This window comes from Pavona decussata, unplaced genomic scaffold (genome assembly GCF_977016875.1).
Source record: "Pavona decussata unplaced genomic scaffold, jaPavDecu1.1 SCAFFOLD_38, whole genome shotgun sequence".
NCBI classification, from domain to species: Eukaryota; Metazoa; Cnidaria; class Anthozoa; order Scleractinia; family Agariciidae; genus Pavona; species Pavona decussata.
The window spans coordinates 2,152,047-2,170,304 of NW_028145460.1; the positions used below are offsets into that span (position 1 = coordinate 2,152,047).

General features: G+C 38.2%; 2 protein-coding genes across 3 annotated transcripts in view; both read left to right on the forward strand.

Moving 5' to 3' along the window:
* LOC146483564 (matrilin-1-like) overlaps nt 1-18,258 on the forward strand; it is a 55,597-nt gene that overhangs the window by 30,502 nt on the left and 6,837 nt on the right. Inside the window, exons 7-10 of one of the 2 annotated variants that reach the window (XM_085105739.1) lie at nt 3,304-3,719; nt 4,786-4,936; nt 6,302-6,456; nt 7,572-7,765. In XM_085105739.1, the coding sequence (XP_084961865.1) occupies nt 3,304-3,719; nt 4,786-4,936; nt 6,302-6,426 (692 nt within the window). In that variant the 3' untranslated portion in view covers nt 6,427-6,456; nt 7,572-7,765. Of the gene's footprint in view, nt 1-3,303; nt 3,720-4,785; nt 4,937-6,301; nt 6,457-7,571; nt 7,766-18,258 lie in introns of those variants that run through there. The other variant, XM_085105738.1, reaches the window with a different exon arrangement.
* Nucleotides 11,972-18,258, forward strand: part of LOC146483565 (matrilin-1-like) — a 30,134-nt gene continuing 23,847 nt past the window's right edge. Inside the window, exons 1-4 of the mRNA XM_085105741.1 lie at nt 11,972-12,042; nt 13,147-13,218; nt 14,524-14,942; nt 16,357-16,516. Coding sequence (XP_084961867.1) covers nt 13,161-13,218; nt 14,524-14,942; nt 16,357-16,516 — 637 coding nt within the window. The 5' untranslated portion in view covers nt 11,972-12,042; nt 13,147-13,160. The remainder of the gene's footprint in view (nt 12,043-13,146; nt 13,219-14,523; nt 14,943-16,356; nt 16,517-18,258) is intronic.

Here is an 18,258-nt window from a genome sequence, read left to right on the forward strand (position 1 = left end):
AACACTCCGGAACACCGAATTTGACGGTGTTGTTTTTTTTCCCATTACAGACCATGTAAAAAATAAAATGTCAATGTAATTTGTTTACCCACGTAACACGAAAGAGCTTAGAAGCAGGCTCTAAAAATATTGCAAAAAAGTAAAAAGGAAGACAGCAAGAAAGAAAGAAAGAAAGAAAGAAAGAATAAATAAAAAAGAAATAAATAAAGAAATAAGTAAATAAAGAAATAAGCAGGTAAAGAGGTCAAAGAGGTAAAGAAAGGAACAAATAAAGAAACGAAAAGGAAGCCACCCCCCCCCCCCCCCCCCAATCTCAGACGCAAAATTCCACTCCCGTAGAAGGAAGTTGTAGCTTTTAAAGAAATATTTAACTTTTTCCAATTACAAGCCCCTATTGTCAGGCTTTTTTGTTACTGTTTTGAGAAGCCAAAGGGGACGTTGAATTTGACGGTGTTGTTTTGTTTTCCCATTAAAGACCATGTTAAAAATAAAATGTCAATGTAATTTGTTTACCCACGTAACACGAAAGAACTTAGAAGCAGGCGCTAAAAATATAGAAAAAAAAAGGAAGACAGAAAGAAAGAACGAATAAACAAAAAATAAATAAAGAAAGAAATAAGTAAATAAAGAAATAAGAAGGTAAAGAGGTAAAAAAAAGGAACAAATAAAGAAAAAGATCCCCCCCTCCCCCACACCCAATCTCAGACGCAAAATTCCACTCCCGTGGAATGAAGTTGTAACTTTTAAAGAAATATTTAACTTTTTCCAATTACAAGCCCCTATTGTCAGGCTTTTTTTATTTTTTTTACTGTTTTAAGAAGCCAAAGGAGACGTTAAATTAGACGGTGTTGTTTTGTTTTCCCATTACAGACCATGTTAAAAATAAAATGTCAATGTAATTTGTTTACCCACGTAACGCGAAAGAGCGTAGAAGCAGGCGCTAAAAATATAGAAAAAAAAATAAAAAGGAAGACAGAAAGAAGAACGAATAAACAAAAAATAAATAAAGAAAGAAATAAGTAAATAAAGATATAAGAAGGTAAAGAGGTAATAACTTTTTCCAATTACAAGCCCCTATTGTTAGGCTTTTTTACTGTTTTAAGAAACCAAAGGGGACGTTGAACAAATTAACAAGTTTATTGCTTACCGTTATAAACGCAATACAGATTTCAGCGGTTATACACCAAAATGACCGTCGTGCATTTCGGGTAGCTTTAATTGTAATTTTAGCTTTTTAAAATCATTGTAATTTACTATTAATTGTAATTTTAGTTTTTTAGTTTTTTCATTCCTTTTTTAATCTTGTCATGCGCATTTCAACATTTTATGAAATTTGCGCATTAGAAATGTTATTATTATTATTATTATTATTATTATTATTATTATTATTATTATTATTATTATTATTATTATTAACGCAACATGGCGGCAATCCGCAATGCATAGTTATAGTTGATACTTAAAGTTACGTACTGGCCGGTTACAAGTTATCGCCCTTTTTTCGCTTGGTCTTTGTTTTCCCATTACAGACCGCGTGTTATTCTCTGGAGAAAAAAAATTATTCATTCATATTCACGCGACTATTTGAAAATTTATTAAGACTATGATCACATAGTGGGAGCTGGAATGGTGGAATGGCACTCACCTCCCACCAATTTGACTCGGGTTTGCTCCCCGGACCCGCCGTCATATGAAGGTAGAGTTTGTTGTTTGTTTTTCTCCGGGTTCCCCGGTTTTCCTCCCTAACCTTAAAACTAACACTTCTAAACTCTAATTCGACCTCATGCACGCACACTTTATAACGAGCTCTAAGCTCTTTCGTTATACGTGGGTAAACAAATTACATTGACATTTTATTTTTTTACATGGTCTGTAATGGGAAACCAAAGCAACACCGTCAAATTCGGTATTCCGGGGTGTTCCGGGGTGTTCCGGTGTTCCTGGCTTTAGTACATGCCAGTCCAGTAGCACCCGACTTAGATTTTTAATGTAGTATTGACGACTACAAACGCTGGAAGACATAAAATGTGATCTCGACTACAAATTCTCTCCTTTACTGGCCAAGAATCGTTATACTGACTACTAGTGTAAGCATAGCCGGAATTTAGATGGGATAAACAGTTTTGTTTGGCCAAAAGGCGATCAGCTCAAGAACATTAAGAAGATCTGAAATATTTTGTTTCGATTATATTTAATTATTAAGCAGTTACTCGCAGAATCAAGTGGTAACTGAAAAATTTTGTCGAGCGTACATTTAATCAGTATGTTAAAAAACAAGGTTTGCGACTGATTTAAACTTCTTAATGCAAACAGTCGACATTACAACACGCCTACCGCCTTTGGTACCCCCAGAGGTTAGCTTGGTAACAACACAGGAGTAGTTAGTCTACCCTCTCTTTTTGTGCACTAAAGATAGACAGTACTCCACAGGGAAAAACTTTCAGCTAACGCTGATCACGTCGTGGTCGTTTTTATATAGACGCCCTCTCTTTTATTTTCACCTTTTTATATCCTTTGTTTATCCTTTTCGTAATTGACGTCTTGTGCTACTTTGACAACTGTGTCTGTCATGTTGTATGCCAGTCATTACGTACTCCCCCCGCCCCGTCGTTTCCCCCACGTCGGCAATCATTACTACTTTACGTCCGGGGGGGAGCTACTCGTCGGAACATTTGGTGGGGCGGTGTGGCTCAGTCATTCAAACCCTGACCATAGTTTAGATCAAAATATTGAATTTTTCCGTACTCTTTTTTAGACGTTGGTTTCTAGAATTCATACCCGTTTCTGCAAAATCCATCGCCGTTTTCAGAGTTCCAAGCCAAAATGGTAAAGATCTACACCCTATTCCGAATAGAATAGAAAAATTTATTTTAAAAGACTCGTCCAGTCAGCAGCGAGGCCCTGTGTATTTTTGTGTATTTTATCTCAAAACGGCTCAAAAACCAGGCCTTTGGCGCTGCAAATACAGTCAACTCCCTTTATTGTGCACACCCTCGGGACCGCGAGTTAGTGTCCTTAAAATAGCGGGAGTATATTTCAGGGAAACGTCTGTACTCTGATTTTACCGGGGATTTAGCTGCTGTCCGTATTATCGAGACGTCCGTAATAGCGAGGTGTCCGCAAGGTAAGAGTTGAAAGTACCTATATAGCTTACATGGGGAAGCACGCCCCCCCGCCCCCTCCCCTACTCCCCACTCCCCGCCCCAGCGTTCGCGTTGTGTGAAATCTCCGTACATATTATTTAAATAGCGTATTAATGAGCTATCTGTAAAGTATACCCTTCTTTATGTCATTTTATTTTAGCACCAAAACCTTGCGAGGTGGACTTGGCATTTTTGGTGGACAAAACAGAGAGTGTTGGAAAGGAAAATTTTGAGTTGGAAAAAGGATTCCTTATGGAGGTCTCTAATGCTCTGACAATCGGCCCCGACGCTACCCACGCCGCATTTATTCTCTTTGCCAAAGACGCAGAGGTGCTAAATACTTTTGCAGAGAGTGAATACTACAGCAACGAGAAAGTGCAGAATTTGATAGAGGGTATACCGGTCAAGTTAGGTAGTCGTACCTTTATTGACCGAGCACTGAAAGCAGCTGATGAGCAACTGTACACTGTGGAGGGAGGGGATAGGCCGGATTTTCCGAATTTGCTGTTTCTGATGACGGATGGAAAAACGAATCCTCTTTCCGAACCCTTCTCGAGTGTAATTCCTTCTCTTCAGGTATAAAAGAGATTAAGTTTTGTGATAATGAAATTTTAACGGAGGGATATCATTTAAATGAACAGGAATTGGAAAGGAGTGCAAATATTGCTAGCCACGCTGTCCAAAAAATTGTCACTCTTAACTACCTTTTCGCAATCATGAACGAGAGTAAAACATGGCAGGATGAAAGAACTGTTAGTCTTGCGAGCAAATGTGTGATTTTTTTTTCAGTTAACAGTTTTGGAGGGAAAAACCCGTTTTGTTTTAACCTGTAATGGCTAATTACAGTTTTCTCCTTTTGACCCAAATAATCATGTGAATTGAAAAAGGATAGTTGAAGATTTCCAAGGTGAAAATATGTTCATATTGAAGTTGGCTTTTATTAAACTTATTTCAAATATTTTTTAGGACCTTCTTTGCTTGTCTCGTGATATCTTGTTCCAAGAACGTATGAAATTGAAATTTTCTGTAAAGTTGCGCATTTAGCGCCAAAAAGGGTAATATTGTCAAAGATCAGCTACAAAATACACAAAAGCTCACGAAAACAACCACAGTGTGTGAATGTGCTAAAGTTGCGTCTCAAACGTCCCTTGCAAACTCCTTGGCATTGCCATGACAACCCCGAAGTTAAATCTTGAAGTAGCTGAAGGTGACACCTCAGACACCATTATAATTTTAACCAAGAGAGGATTAATGCTTCACTAAAAGTAACAGACGTGGAATTTGAGCTCAAAGCTAGATAAAAGTTTTTGCAAACATTTTCGTTACCAAGATACCAAAGATAACATAGATACTACCAGATACTATCAGATATGATGTAACGTTGATCATTTCATTAGTAAATTATTACTCCATATAATATCCATAATATAATATAGTATTTTTGGATTCTTTAATTTTTCTTTGTAAATTTAGAGGTACAACTTCAATATGGGGATTTGGTTCTTCTTTGTTGTAACCCATTTGAAGTTTTTGTTTTCTTCTTCAATAAAGTTTTATAAATAACTAATTAAAAAAAAGATTATGCTATTTTTTTCTCATTAATCTGAAAGGTAGACTGACAAACCACTTCGAATTTTTGCAGGAAAAAGACGTAAGGATCATTGCTATCGCAATTGGAAATTATGTAGAGTTTCAAGATCAGCTGAAAGAGATTGCAGGCGAGAATGTTTACACTTTGGAAGACTTTGGCGAGCTATCGGATATGTTCACTAAAATACTGGAGGAGACCTGTAGTGAGTTATCAACAAGCTAAGTATCACCCCTTAGTTTTAATATATCGAAAATGGAAAGTGGGTGCTGAGATCGCTCAGGGTAAGGCATAGCGTAATAGTATGACTGTTTCAAATGCAATGTAGGAAATCCCTTCCTCTTCTTCTTTTTCTTCTTCTTCTTCTAGATGCGCAAATGAAACTTTTCTATTACTTATAGGCGATAAATTTTGAGAAAAAAGAAAAAAAATGTGGTAGATCAATAGATCTTGCTGATTTCGCTTTGCAAGAACAACTAGAAGACAATTTAGTGGTCACCATTTCTCTGGCATGGTATAAATAAACAATAGCCTCCATTTGGCGCGAAAATATGCTCAGATATTTGTCCGCGGTGATTATCTGTTCCGAGAAGCGAACAGTTTTCCGAGAGCGAAGCTCGAGGAAAACTGTGAGCTTCGAAGAGCAGATAATAACCAAGGACAAAGATCTGAGCATATTTTTAAAGCCAAATGGGGGCTATTGTGGTTATTATCCTTCAAATACTTTTCGCAACATGTAGCAACGAGCTTGAGTATTTGAACATTTCGTTTAAGAAAAGTTTATCGTCAAAAACGTTTAGAGCCTATGTTGTTTTCTGATACTGCTTTATCGACCAGCAGGTTTATCTCTCCTTCTGTCACAAAAGCAAACCGTTCCCCAATCTTGACATTAATCTTAATTGTAAACAAGACACGCCTTGAAGTTTTTGAAATTGGGGAATATCACTTGAGGAATATCATTGGATATTCCCCAGTTTTAGCTGGGGTTTATTCGGTCACATGAGGCGTTTAGACCAATCGCGCGCGAGCGAAAATATTTAATGGATTATAATGGCCCATATACCATGGCCGCTAATTCAAATTTTAATAATCTACATTAGCGCAGCTAACGCTTATAAGAATGCTATTTTGTCAGATCCAAATAAATTGCACTGTGATGGGCTAGGATAACATGCCTTATTAGAGAATAATAGAAAAAGGATTTGCTGTTTGTCTAAATGTCGCAACTTTACCGACTTAATTAAATGTAGATGTAGATGTAGATGTAGATGTAGATGTAGCTTTAAACAGCTGCCGTTTTGACGATATTCCCTGCAGAATATTTCTAGGGAGATCTCTTGTTTTAATGTTAGAAAATTAATGCAAAACTATGACTTTAATCATTTGGCCCACCGATCATGTAAAAAGTCAAATGTTACAATCTTCGCATAACATATTTAAAAAGGACATGGGATTTAACTAGCACAATTTTGAACCAAAGGGCGTGGAAAACAAAGCTTTTGACAACGAGCTCTATCTTTCTTCCTCCCTTCTTGTTGTCTAATTGGACGTTATAATACAACTTTTTCAGAGCCGCACGAACAAGTCAAGCGACGGCTGCCTCATCTGAGGAGGAAGTGGAACCGTGGCTTCTTCCAGGACCATCATCCTAAAATTGTCCGCAAACTGCACGAAAAGTATGATGCAATGGAGTGAACGAGCTTAGAGCTCGCCGACCGGTCAAGGTAATTTTATTCATTAAAATTTAGCCTGCGTGAGACAAGTAATCACACTTTACGAACGAACATGACTGCAAATGTTGATCATATCCTCTGAAAAATTCTTTATCTAGGTCCTAAGGCTTGAAACTCTCTTAGGTCTCTTCTAACACATATCACAGATTCATTTAGATATCCTACCTTCACGAAACAAATGTACAAGTTTTTATTAAGATAATTCTGATATGTTCATGCCGCACATACGCAGCACCATTTTGTATTTATTGTGTTTCGAGGTGACTCCTTTAAATAAGCCCGATCGTTTCTACCGCCATATCTTTATTGCTACTTTTGTATTAGATTATTGTGTTTTATCGCAAATAAAGAAGAAGAAGCATCATTCAGTCTTCTGTGAAGCACACCAGTAGCCCATTCACAGTGTTCTCAAGTAGTGGATAAGTCTACTGAAACAAAATAGAGGGATGCAGTGCTACTTTTAAATCTGCCACACTGGACAGACTGGGGCGACCTATACCGCTTGCAACGTTTTACATGATTTGGTAAAGAACGAGATACAGAACAATGTTCCCAGCTCTAACAAACAATGCAGCTGCAGGTTATGAGGGTCCAGTTAAAATAGAGCTTTTGAAAGGTGTAGGTCTCTTGAACAAACTAAGCATGTTGAGGAAACGTAAAATCTTGATGAAGACGCGCGTCTTTTCAATGTTTGTCCAGTTTTCTGAATGAAACAAAAAAAACAACAGATAAGATGTCAGTGAATAAATTAAAGGTTCTGACGTTTCATGAGTATTCGTGAGTTACCGGAATAAAACAACACTGATTTGGGGCCCTGAGGAGATTAAAATTATCATTCTTTCGCGGGTAATCGTCTGAGCATTTAATTTCCGAATGATACAAGCAGTGGGGGGGACTTGCACCATTTGCAACGTCTGACGTGGTTGGTCAAAAGAACAAAAGATTGAGCAAGAGAACAATGTTCCCAACCCTAAAAAACAATGCAGCTGCAGGTTATCAGGGTCCAGTGAAAATAGAGCTTTTGAAAAGGGAAGGTCTACTTACAAGAATATTGGAAGACATATTGTAAAATTTTGTGCCCTTTCTGGTTTTTATTTTCTAGGATTAATTAAACGATGTCAGTTACAGTCTCCAGGATACCGGCAATAAAGAAGCGCTCAAATTAGAATCTGTACTGCAACCACACAAGGAAACAATAATAAGTAATTTGCACTTTCAGGATAGCGCAATTGCGTTTGTAAAATTTTTAAGAGTATGAGAGACCGGTCATAATTAAATCAATAAACATTCGTTTAAACTTTGCTGTTTGTCTTTGTTTATGAAGAGCTGTTAAAAGTCGGAAAAACTGGTTAGACACCCGCATACTAAAATGAACACATAAGAAAGGGAAAAGACAAAAACAACGTTTCCATCTAATACGAAAATGAGCCAATGAAAATGTCCAGAAATAGTCAACCTACACTTCTAAAACTCAACGGCCTCGATTCGTCCAGACCAAGCCAGTTCCCGCACAGCCGTTTTATGGGCTTCAGTAACAAATTCCCTCCCCACAAAAGTTTACTCCAAGGGGGCACGAACAGAATGTCTGAGAAAAGAGAAAATTAGGAATCTCAATTGTTTTTCGGTCAGTTGTGTACGGATAATGATTATCAGCAACCAGAGCCTGCGCCAATCCCAACTGATGCTGAGGCATCGTGCTTAAGCGAACTGCAGGTATGGAGATCGCTAATGAACCTGAAAACTGAAAGACTGCCACAGGACCAGATCAGAAATCTTTTCGGATATGGAAAGACCATGCTGAAATACAACATTTGGAACCTGTCCGTTAAAACCCACACATGGCCTCGTTCACGGAAGAGTGCTAATATCAACCCCATCCCAAAAGTTGAGGTTCCCCAGGAAAATGGCCGGTGGCTTCAGAGGAGTTAATGTTACCCCTGTTATTGCAAGAGCATTCAAAAAGGTTATCTACAAGCATCATGTTAAGAAAATTGTCGAAAGCAGATTAAGCCCCACTCATTTTTCTTATAGAGAAGGTAGAAGCTGCACGGACGCCTTGCTAACAATGCAACATCAAATTCTTAAGCTTATGGACCACAAGGAATGCAATGCCGTAAGGCTGTTTACCATGGATTTCAGTAAGGCCTTTGATACCGTGAAACACTCTCTTCTGTTCTCCAAACTTAAACTTCTATCACTCAATCCCTATATTTTAAATTGGTATCCTACTTTTCTTACTGATAGGAGACACCGGGTCGTCTGCGATGGTCTTTCCTGTGATTGGATTAACGTTAACAAAGGTACCCCCAGGGGAGCTTTAGTGGCCCTTATTTATTCAATATATTTATAATCGATCTGAAAATAGATCCTGTGTATGAATCTTTCTTGTTCAAATATGCCGATGATTCCATCCTAATTATTCCTGTATGGAAGCAAAATAATAACACTACCTCAGTTGATGTAGAAAATTCCTACATGAAATGGACTGATGATAATCGCATGAAATGCAATCTTTCCAAATGCAAATAGTTGATTATTCGAAAGATCGGCTTCCACACAGAACTGGAGAGTGTACAGGATATTCCACAATTTTCAGAACTTGCCATCTTAGGGGTCACTTTTCAGGAGAACTGTATGTTTTCTGTCCATGTCAAAAATACGCTGATCGTAGCAAATAAATGTCTATATGTTCTACGCACCCTCAGGAGGGAAGGTTATAGCCAGCCAGAGATAGACAAACTGTTCAGCACCTTGGTGATGACTAAGGTAGTGTTCATTATTTATGGGGAGGGGGGGCAAGCGAAGTTTACTCGTTTACTCTCCTATCTAGGGGGGTCAGAAAGGTTTAACTCTGGATCTGGGGAAGAGGGGGGGGGGGGGGGGACAAAAAAGGTTTGAAGGTTGATATCATTAGTTTTGGGTTTTTTTTTTCTACTAGAACCGCATGACATTTAATGTACTTGTACCACAGTAAATCAAACCATATTTTTATTTGTCCATTACATTATAAATACAATCAAATAGAATCTTATGACTGCTAACTTAGATATAATGGCAGGAGATCTTAGCAAGCTCAATGAGCTTTTCTATGAAGATCCCTTTATTCACGCTTAGACTAATTACAGAGCAGATGGTGATTTATTATAATTCTAGATAGATTACTTCTAAAGAGTATTTCCAAATGTAATCTCACACCAATAGTTTACACAGCAAATGGGTTCCATTCTATGGATTTGCTAGTCAGATATGTTTGGATTTCACTGGCTGCACCAACAGATAGGCCGCCCTCAGAAATAAGTTGATCTAGGCCTTTCACCAGAACGGTTGGGTGAAGGCTGTCAGTGTTTTGCAGGCAGATCATGTCATCTGACAGTGGCAATATAACTTCTTCTGCACTTTCCTCAGTCAAGGACTCCACAACTGCAGCTTGGCACAGTCTTTTTTTTTCTCTTTTCTTTCCTCTGCTTTGCCTTTCTCTTGGCCTTTTTTCTGCCTCCTAGTCACTCCTTTTTTTTTTTTCTTAATGTCTGCCCGTTGCACAAACACCCTCTTTCGCTGCCTTGTGGTATTTTCCAGACTAGTGATTACACTCTGTATCACTTCAACCTGTACATTAACATACGTAATAGTTTCCGCTACTGCTAGTGGAGCAAGCAAAAGGCAGGCGAATAAAGCGCTAAGTGGAGGATGAGAGTATGGTTTGATAATAAATGCATCATTTTGGGGAGGGGGGAGGGGTCAAAAACGTTTACATGTTCTAGCTGGGGGTGTCCAAAAAGTTCCAAACCTTCCGTTTCCCCATTTGCCAGCCCCCCCCCCCCCCTCCCCATAAATAATGGACACTCCCTAAGCTTGAGTAAGGTATCAGTCTATGGAGCATCTCCACAAGAAATCACCTCTATACAGTGTTTTTGGATCGTTGCCATAAAAGGGGGGAAAACCTCTTTGCCCTTTTCCATTTTAAATTGGTGGAAAAGTCAGATAAGCGCTTTTTTAACAAATTAAGCAAGGACAAAGATCACCCCTTACTTCAATCACTTCCTAGAATCAATCCAGCTACACTTAGGCTTAGAAGGGTCAAACCTATACTTTTCCATACTGCATTACTGAGAGCTTTAAAAACTCTTTTATTAATAGACTTAATTTTAATTATTATCAAGCTATTAGTAAATGTTGATTTTTGCGCCTTTGGTTTTTCATTCACTATGTAACACTTGATACGTATCTTTATCAGTGAAATAAAGATTATTATTTATTATTTTATTTATTTATTATTTATTTATTTGTGTAGTTATAGCTTGCGCGAAGCTAATGTTTCTGAGAGTTTTGGAGGTTTCAAGGTTTCAAGTAATGTTTTGGCTTGTTATTTTAGCTTTCTGAAATTGCCGGCTGAAGGCCTGGCCAGATGATTGCATCATCATCCAACATTGTTGGCCGAATGCAACATGTTTGATGATATGCAACACTTGAACTCAAGGGTCTGGGACCAAAATCTACCCACAATCCTTAGAAAACAAGCCCGCGCCATATTGGATTGCCAAAAAAGATCACGTAAGACCGATCGACTAACGCGTTGGATCATCTTCTCGCTCTTCCTGGTACCAGTCTTACAGTTTCACTTACTCCTTTGCTCTTTTTTTTTTTTCTATTTGAAGAGAGATTGCTTGTATTTAAGTTTCCCTCGATGAGACTTTCAAAACTTTAGTCTTCCTCATATACGGAACACTCACGCGACAACGCGCGAAGCAAGTAATATAGATATCCGCAAAGTCAGCTTAGTGGGCATGCGCGCGTTCAACAATGTTGAACACGATGGCCGAACGAATGCAACATTGTTGTTCATACCCGCGAACAAAAGAAATATTGGACAATGTTGAACACGATGTATCCAAACGAGTGCAACATGTTGGATCTAACAATGTTGGACGGTGTTGCATCAACAATGTTGCATAACTGGCGAGACCTATTTTCTGTACTATAATAGGCGTTTCAATATAGTCATTTTCGTTTACCAAATATTTATTTCCCCACTAAATGTTTAGCCAGCTTTCACGGTTTTAGCGACAACAAAGCACAACCAATAAATACAGTTTTAGCCAGGATTTTTTTATTTATTTATAATGCAACCATTGCAAACGGGACCAATTAGACTAAGAAAACCAATCAACCTTGCTGGTTAAAAACAGTGAAGTCCAACTTCAGTTGCAGATTTTAGTCAAATATAACGATTGTTGTTTTTGGCTGGGATTGCCGTCTGTTCTAGTATTTCAGATTGCATAGATTGCCCCCCGTTGCCCTCTTACAATTATTGGTTAGTAATTAAATAATGCGTGTATGTGACAGTTCAAATTATCTACTATTTGCTTTTTTGTGGAACTTGAAGACGTTAAATGACATCGGGGAATCCTAGAAAACAGAACAGAGGAAACACAAAAAGGGAATTTATAAACGGAAGAAATTCTGGCATGGTGTCATGAAAGCTACTTTTACTTTAACCTCTGCATGCTCGTCGGTATTGATTGTGAAATCGTCCACTGACGTGCAGAAACTTGTTGGGTATCATCTCAAGTACGGAACCGTAAGTTGTATATACAATGTGTGCCTTTTAGCTTAGCACCGATGATAATTATGTGGTTTAATTTTTATTGCAGTTAATATCATTCTTTGTTAATATATCAAGTTTTCCTTCGTGAAACACACAATCGCCTGGCTTTTCGTTTAGCATTGTGCACAAGACAATATTTTCTGTAGAACGACCGTTCCAAACTAAATGAAACTTGACATTAAGTAATTTCTTTTGTTCGAGACGAATTTCAAAAGAATCACTATTTTAAGTAAAAAATTTATATGGCGAGTTTCTGTACTCACCGCCGGGATACAAGGAAAAGCGAAGGACCTGTTAAGTCCCCCCAGTCACGATAACAAAGAACCTTTAAGAGTCACTAGCACTCCGTCGAACAGTTGGATCTTTAATTAACAGAGGTTGTTTGAAAGTTTTGCGAATCCTGTGATGCATGGTAACTGCCGAGCTCTAACGTTACATCCAAATTTCGAGTCCGTCTTGCGTACAAGTGGCGATGTGAGGCTCAGGTACTCTTACAATTTCAGAACAAACGAAGGAAAGATTTGGCCCACTGGTTGATGCAGCACTGTGGCACTGTTTTCATCAGACAGTTTAGGCACCAAGCTCGACGACTTTTAGACAATTGACCACAAGTGGAGATAAATCGGCTAGTGCCGGTTTCGCTTCACAACACAAGAATTTCCGGCTACGACATGTTCGGTCTACAGCTGGGGCATGTGGTTCTACTGGTACACTCTCTCTAACAGTAGAACAGTTTCTGGTTGAAAAGTCTAAGCTATCGTTTCAGCTTATTGTCACTAGGAATGTGCTCGGGAAGGGCAAATCTTTCTTCTAAAATTGTAAGAGTCTCTGAGCTACACATTGTTACTTAAACGCCGGTTCGGACGGAGTCAACGTTGGAGCTCGGCAGCTACCACGCATCACAGGATTCGTTTCTAAAACCCTCTGTTAATAAAAGATCGTCCAACTGTTCGAAAGAGCCGTTGGTGACTGTTAAAACATTTCTGGAGGGTCCTAACGGGTACCTCGTCGTAGTTCTGTAATAGCTATTAAAATGAGACGTATGAGTCATTCTTTGTTTCTCGCTTTCACTGTTAGTAGAGGAATTTAAGATGGTTTCATGGTGTACCTTGGTTTGCCTTCTTGGTGTGTTGACCATTACAACCGCAGGTGAGAATCGTTTGTTGCTATTAGATGAAGCTATAGGTCACACAAACAAAAAATTCGAACCAACATTGGAGACGCTGGCTTTCACCAGAGGAGTGTTTCATTCCTCGACATGTAGATTTCCGCTATGGCGTAAATTTTATTTGCGTAAGGACGTGTTAAATTTAACTTGTTTTTTGCACGTAAATGAAATACAAAGCGATGTATTCGTGAGCCACTTGAAGAAAAATAGAGCGCTGTTCGACTTTTTACGTTTACGCAAGCAGCTCTTTCACCACGCCTCGTATTTTATTTCACTACTGTACGCATAAAAGGCAATTAAATTCACGTCTGTATGCGCGTAAAATCCTTACTTTTACTTTTAAAATCCAAAAGCCTTATTTACAGAAATAATAGTTCCAAGGCACTGAAAATTACCTCTCGCCCAAGATACAAATGACAGAATGGAATTTACCCCATTGAAGTGTTTCAAGATCGTGATTGTTTGCATACATGTATGTCGGAGAAATCGCTTGAAATAGGCATCATCACGGTTTTCGACGCCATTTTGACGAGTAGGCAAACACGTCTTGAAAAAACAGTGTTTGAATGGAAATCGGATGTCAAATAATTTTCATAAAACATCGCTTCTGAAAAATTCATGAATTGGAAACTTTTTCACCAGGAAAACGATTTTAAGAAAAAAATCTTGGAGGAATGTATCTGTGCCAGAAAGCGTCCAATCGTGTTTTAAACTTACCATACAATTCCCTGTATTTTTTCCCCGCGAACTATTTTTAGCAGCAGTTCACGACTGGTTTTCTACACAGACAAACGGTATGGGAAGTTCAAAACACGACTGGACACTTTCTGGCACAGCTACATCCCTCAATTTTTTTTTCGTCAAATTATTCAGTTTCCTAGTGCCAAAAGCTTCCAATTCATGAATTTTTCAGACGCGATGTTTTATGAAAATTATTCGACATCAGACATTTCATTCGACTTTTCAAGACATGTTTGCCTACTCGTCAAAATGGCGTCGAAAACCGTGATCAGGCCTATTGATCGTGGTTTGTTGCCTCTTCGTTACATTTTCTTTCCGGTATCAAATATGGCTGCAGGGTGGATTCTATATTTGATTCCGGACAAGTGTAGCGAAGACGAAAATCAAGCGTATGTGACGTGACTCGTGGAGTATTTTGCCCCGTTTCCCAGGGTCTTCGCAGACGACTGTTCGCCATTTTGAATTGGGATGAATGTTTACATCGATTACAATTATTTTGTTTGCTGTTCAAGGCAGCTTTCTCAAACCACTGGTCTGTCTTTCAGATGCAGGTTGTAAACTTGACCTTGGTTTTGTGGTGGATACAACGAAGAGTATCAAGAAAGTGAACATCCCGAAACTGAAAAGAACTCTGAAACTTCTAGTTCAGCAATTTGACGTTTCCGAGGATGGAACACATGTGTCCCTTGGGACATTCGACAGTGAAAGCACCCTTCACAACAAATTCAGCGATTCCAAATATCACAGTGAGGAAGCCTTTTCCACGCTGATAGAAGAAAGTATAAACAAGCTGAGAATGCCAACCCGTCTGGACAAGGCGATACAAATGGCCGACGATGAAATGTTCACCAAGGAAAGTGGCGACCGACCAGGAGTACTAAGTGTGATGGTGTTGCTAACGGATGGGAAATCGCACCCTGATACGGATGTGGCACAATACATGGAAGATATAAAGGACATAAAGGTAAGGTAGCCGTTAAAATGACTAGGTAAGTTGGAGCACATGCGCAGTAGAGTCTGGTTGAGACTGATTTGCATACAACTCGTCGCAGGATTTTTGCTTTTAGGCCATTGCAAATTCAAAACAACATCGTAACGAACAGCTTCCGTGATTGCTAAAGAACGTTTGTAAATAAAAATATCACAGCTAACTTTCCGAAGATGAACGCGATTCAAAAACAACATGATACAGCTTCCTGAACTCTCCGACGGTATTTGAAAAAGTTGGGCCAAGGATTTCAAAGTACTTCTCTTCAACGCGCGCAAACGCCTGGGATGACATACTCCCTTTAACTCGCGTTTTTCTTTTGTTTTGAGTCATCCTGGCTTCAGTTTAAATTAAAGCATTAAGCTGTGTTAATAATGGCCCTGTTATGGAAGCATATCGTTCGTTGTTTCTAAATAACATTTATTTATTACTATCAAAGTCAAACTTCAGTTGCCCATAAGATGCATATGTCGCTCCCACGGCTAACTTTTGTCCCCCAAAAAACTTGGAAGTATACTTTTAAGTAGTGTCGTTTGCCTTTCGATGCTTTTCCAAAACTGTTTTAAACATTCATGATTTTTTATGAAAGGAACTTTGGGGGGAAAACTCTCAGCCAGTCGCGTTTGCTTTGGTTTCGCATTACTACGCTCTGCGTTTCTTTAATAAAGCTCGCGCCACTTTCTCAACCAATAGGAATCCAAACCAAAACCAATCCTGTTTTGGCCCCACGCGTTTTCCCGCGCTTGGCGCCAGTTGCATGTATTTATTTTGAATTCTGATTGGCTCGTTGTGTTGTTTACATCTGTTGCGATTGGCCGAAGTAATTACTTTGGTTTTGGTTTTGTAACACTCAATTGTAAACCGCTCTAAATGTTCAGGTAGGTTAATAAGTACGTACCATTTACGACACTTGTACAGCGGCTTGGCCGTAATGAGTTCATTGCACCATCAAAGTCAAACTTCGACACATCGGTTTAATAATAAGCAAGTCCTTATATATATAACGTAACATACCCTAACAGTTCATGGCGCTTTAAAATACTTAAAATTACAAATTAAATTTATAGGATATTGATAAAAATGAAGATAACGGTATCAAAAGGTTTCATAAAAACATCTATCCGAAATACTTCGTGAACTAACAATAATGACATTATAATTGCAATCATACATTAGTTATAATATTGCACAATTTTCAAAGATGAGATTAAGAACTTCTAAGAAATTTGGTTGAAAAGACAAGTCTTAAGAGATTTCTTAAACACGTCTATCGAAGTTAGAATGTATGGATTTCTCGCAAAGTAAAAAGCATTACTTATGGTCACTTTAATTTTAAGCGCGTGTCTGGAAAACAAGTATGATGTTTCAGTTTGTTGCTTGTGTTGTTAAGTCCAAAGGTGTCCGTTTAGTCGTCATTGCAATTGGTCCTAAAGCTATGGAGGATGAATACCGCAAGGTGTTAGAGGCGATTGCAGGAGAGGAATTATTCTTTGTACAAGACTATGATGAACTTAAGGAAATGGTCACCAGCATCACTTCCTTTATCTGTCGTAAGTATTACTTAAAGGGACACAGTCAGCTGGTGCACATGCGCATTAGATACCATTTCTTAGCTGATTTGCATATCACACTTCATCACAAGTCTCGCGTTGAGAAGCGCATCCTTTGAAAATTTAAACAAACCTTGTCGAGTCGAAGTATTTACTAGTCAAAATAGTGATTATAGACCTGATGTCGTATTACAACATTCATTTGGGAAAGCCAAACGTCAACGAATACCTCTGAAGTCGAAGAATCATTTAATCATTAAATTCTGCTTTTAATCAGATATTTTGTTTTTATGATTTCATTTCTACAACTTCTTCGCTATCTAAATTTAGGAACCAAACCTATGTCATTGCAAGAGCGCTTGCTTGAGCCGTAGAAAACAAGGTTCTACTATAGCTAGAGGTTGTCCTTGTCGAGGAGATAATAGACTCAAGGCTTGTCATCGTCTGAGCTCCAAACCAATTGCAAGCAGCCATGATGCGAAGTTCGAATCGTTTACGAAGGTTCCCTCCGCACGAACCTTTCGCCAATTTGAGAAAATGCGATTTTCCAAATATATATAATGGCGATTTGATGTCCAATGTTTTTGATTGATTTCTCTCGTTATTTAAGTCAACGTAGGCGATTTCTTCTGCCCGGCACTTTCACGTTTCTCACTTCTTACAATACAACACAATATCTTTATTCTACGTGGTAAATGTTCTTAGCTCATCAGCTACTTTACAGACATACCACGAAAAAAATTCATGTTCCTTTGGACACGCGATCCATACTGCTTTAACCAAATATGATAAAATAATACCATAGAATGAACAAAAGCATACTCAGAAACAGGTTTTCTGTAAAAAATTGAAAATCCAATAAAACACTGGGAAGATTGAGGCGGATATCTAGATGTATTCGGCGAGTACCTTTGATTTCAGGTTGAGATAGACGTTTTTCAAACTGACAAAACTAGTGTCCAGGTCGGCGCAGTCACAAAGCTGACCGTGTCCCTTTAACTACAACGGAATAAAAACAGGTTCAGTAGGCATCTACTAAAACCAGGAACACCGGAACACCCCGGAACACCGAATTTGACGGTGTTGTTTTTTTCCCATTAGAGACCATGTAAAAAATAAAATGTCAATGTAATTTGTCTACCCACGTAACACGAAAGAGCTTCAGAAGCAGGCGCTAAAAATATAGAAAAAAGTAAAAAAGAAGACAGAAAGAAAGAAAGAATAAATAAAAAAGAAATAAACAAATAAACAAATAAGCAGGTAAAGAGGTAAAGAAAGGAACAAATAAAGAAACAAAAAGGAAGCCCCCCCCCCCCCCCCCCCTTTAATCTCAGACACAAAATTCCACTCCCGTAGAAGGAAGTGGTAGCTTTTAAAGAAATATTTAACTTTTTCCAATTACAAGCCCCTACTGTTAGGCTTTTTTACTGTTTTAAGAAGCCAAAGGGGACGTTGAACAAATTAACAAGCTTACTGCTTACATTATAAACGCTTACATTATAAACGCAATACAGATTTCAGCGGTTATACACCAAAATGACCATCGTGCATTTTGGGTAGCTTTTAATTGTAATTTTAGCTTTTTAAAATCATTGTAAGTTTACTGTTAATTGTAATTTTAGTTTTTTAGCTTTTTTATTCCTTTTTTAATCTTGTCATGCGCTTTTCAACATTTCATGAAATTTGCGCATTAGAAATGTTATTATTATTATTATTATTATTATTATTATTATTATTATTAT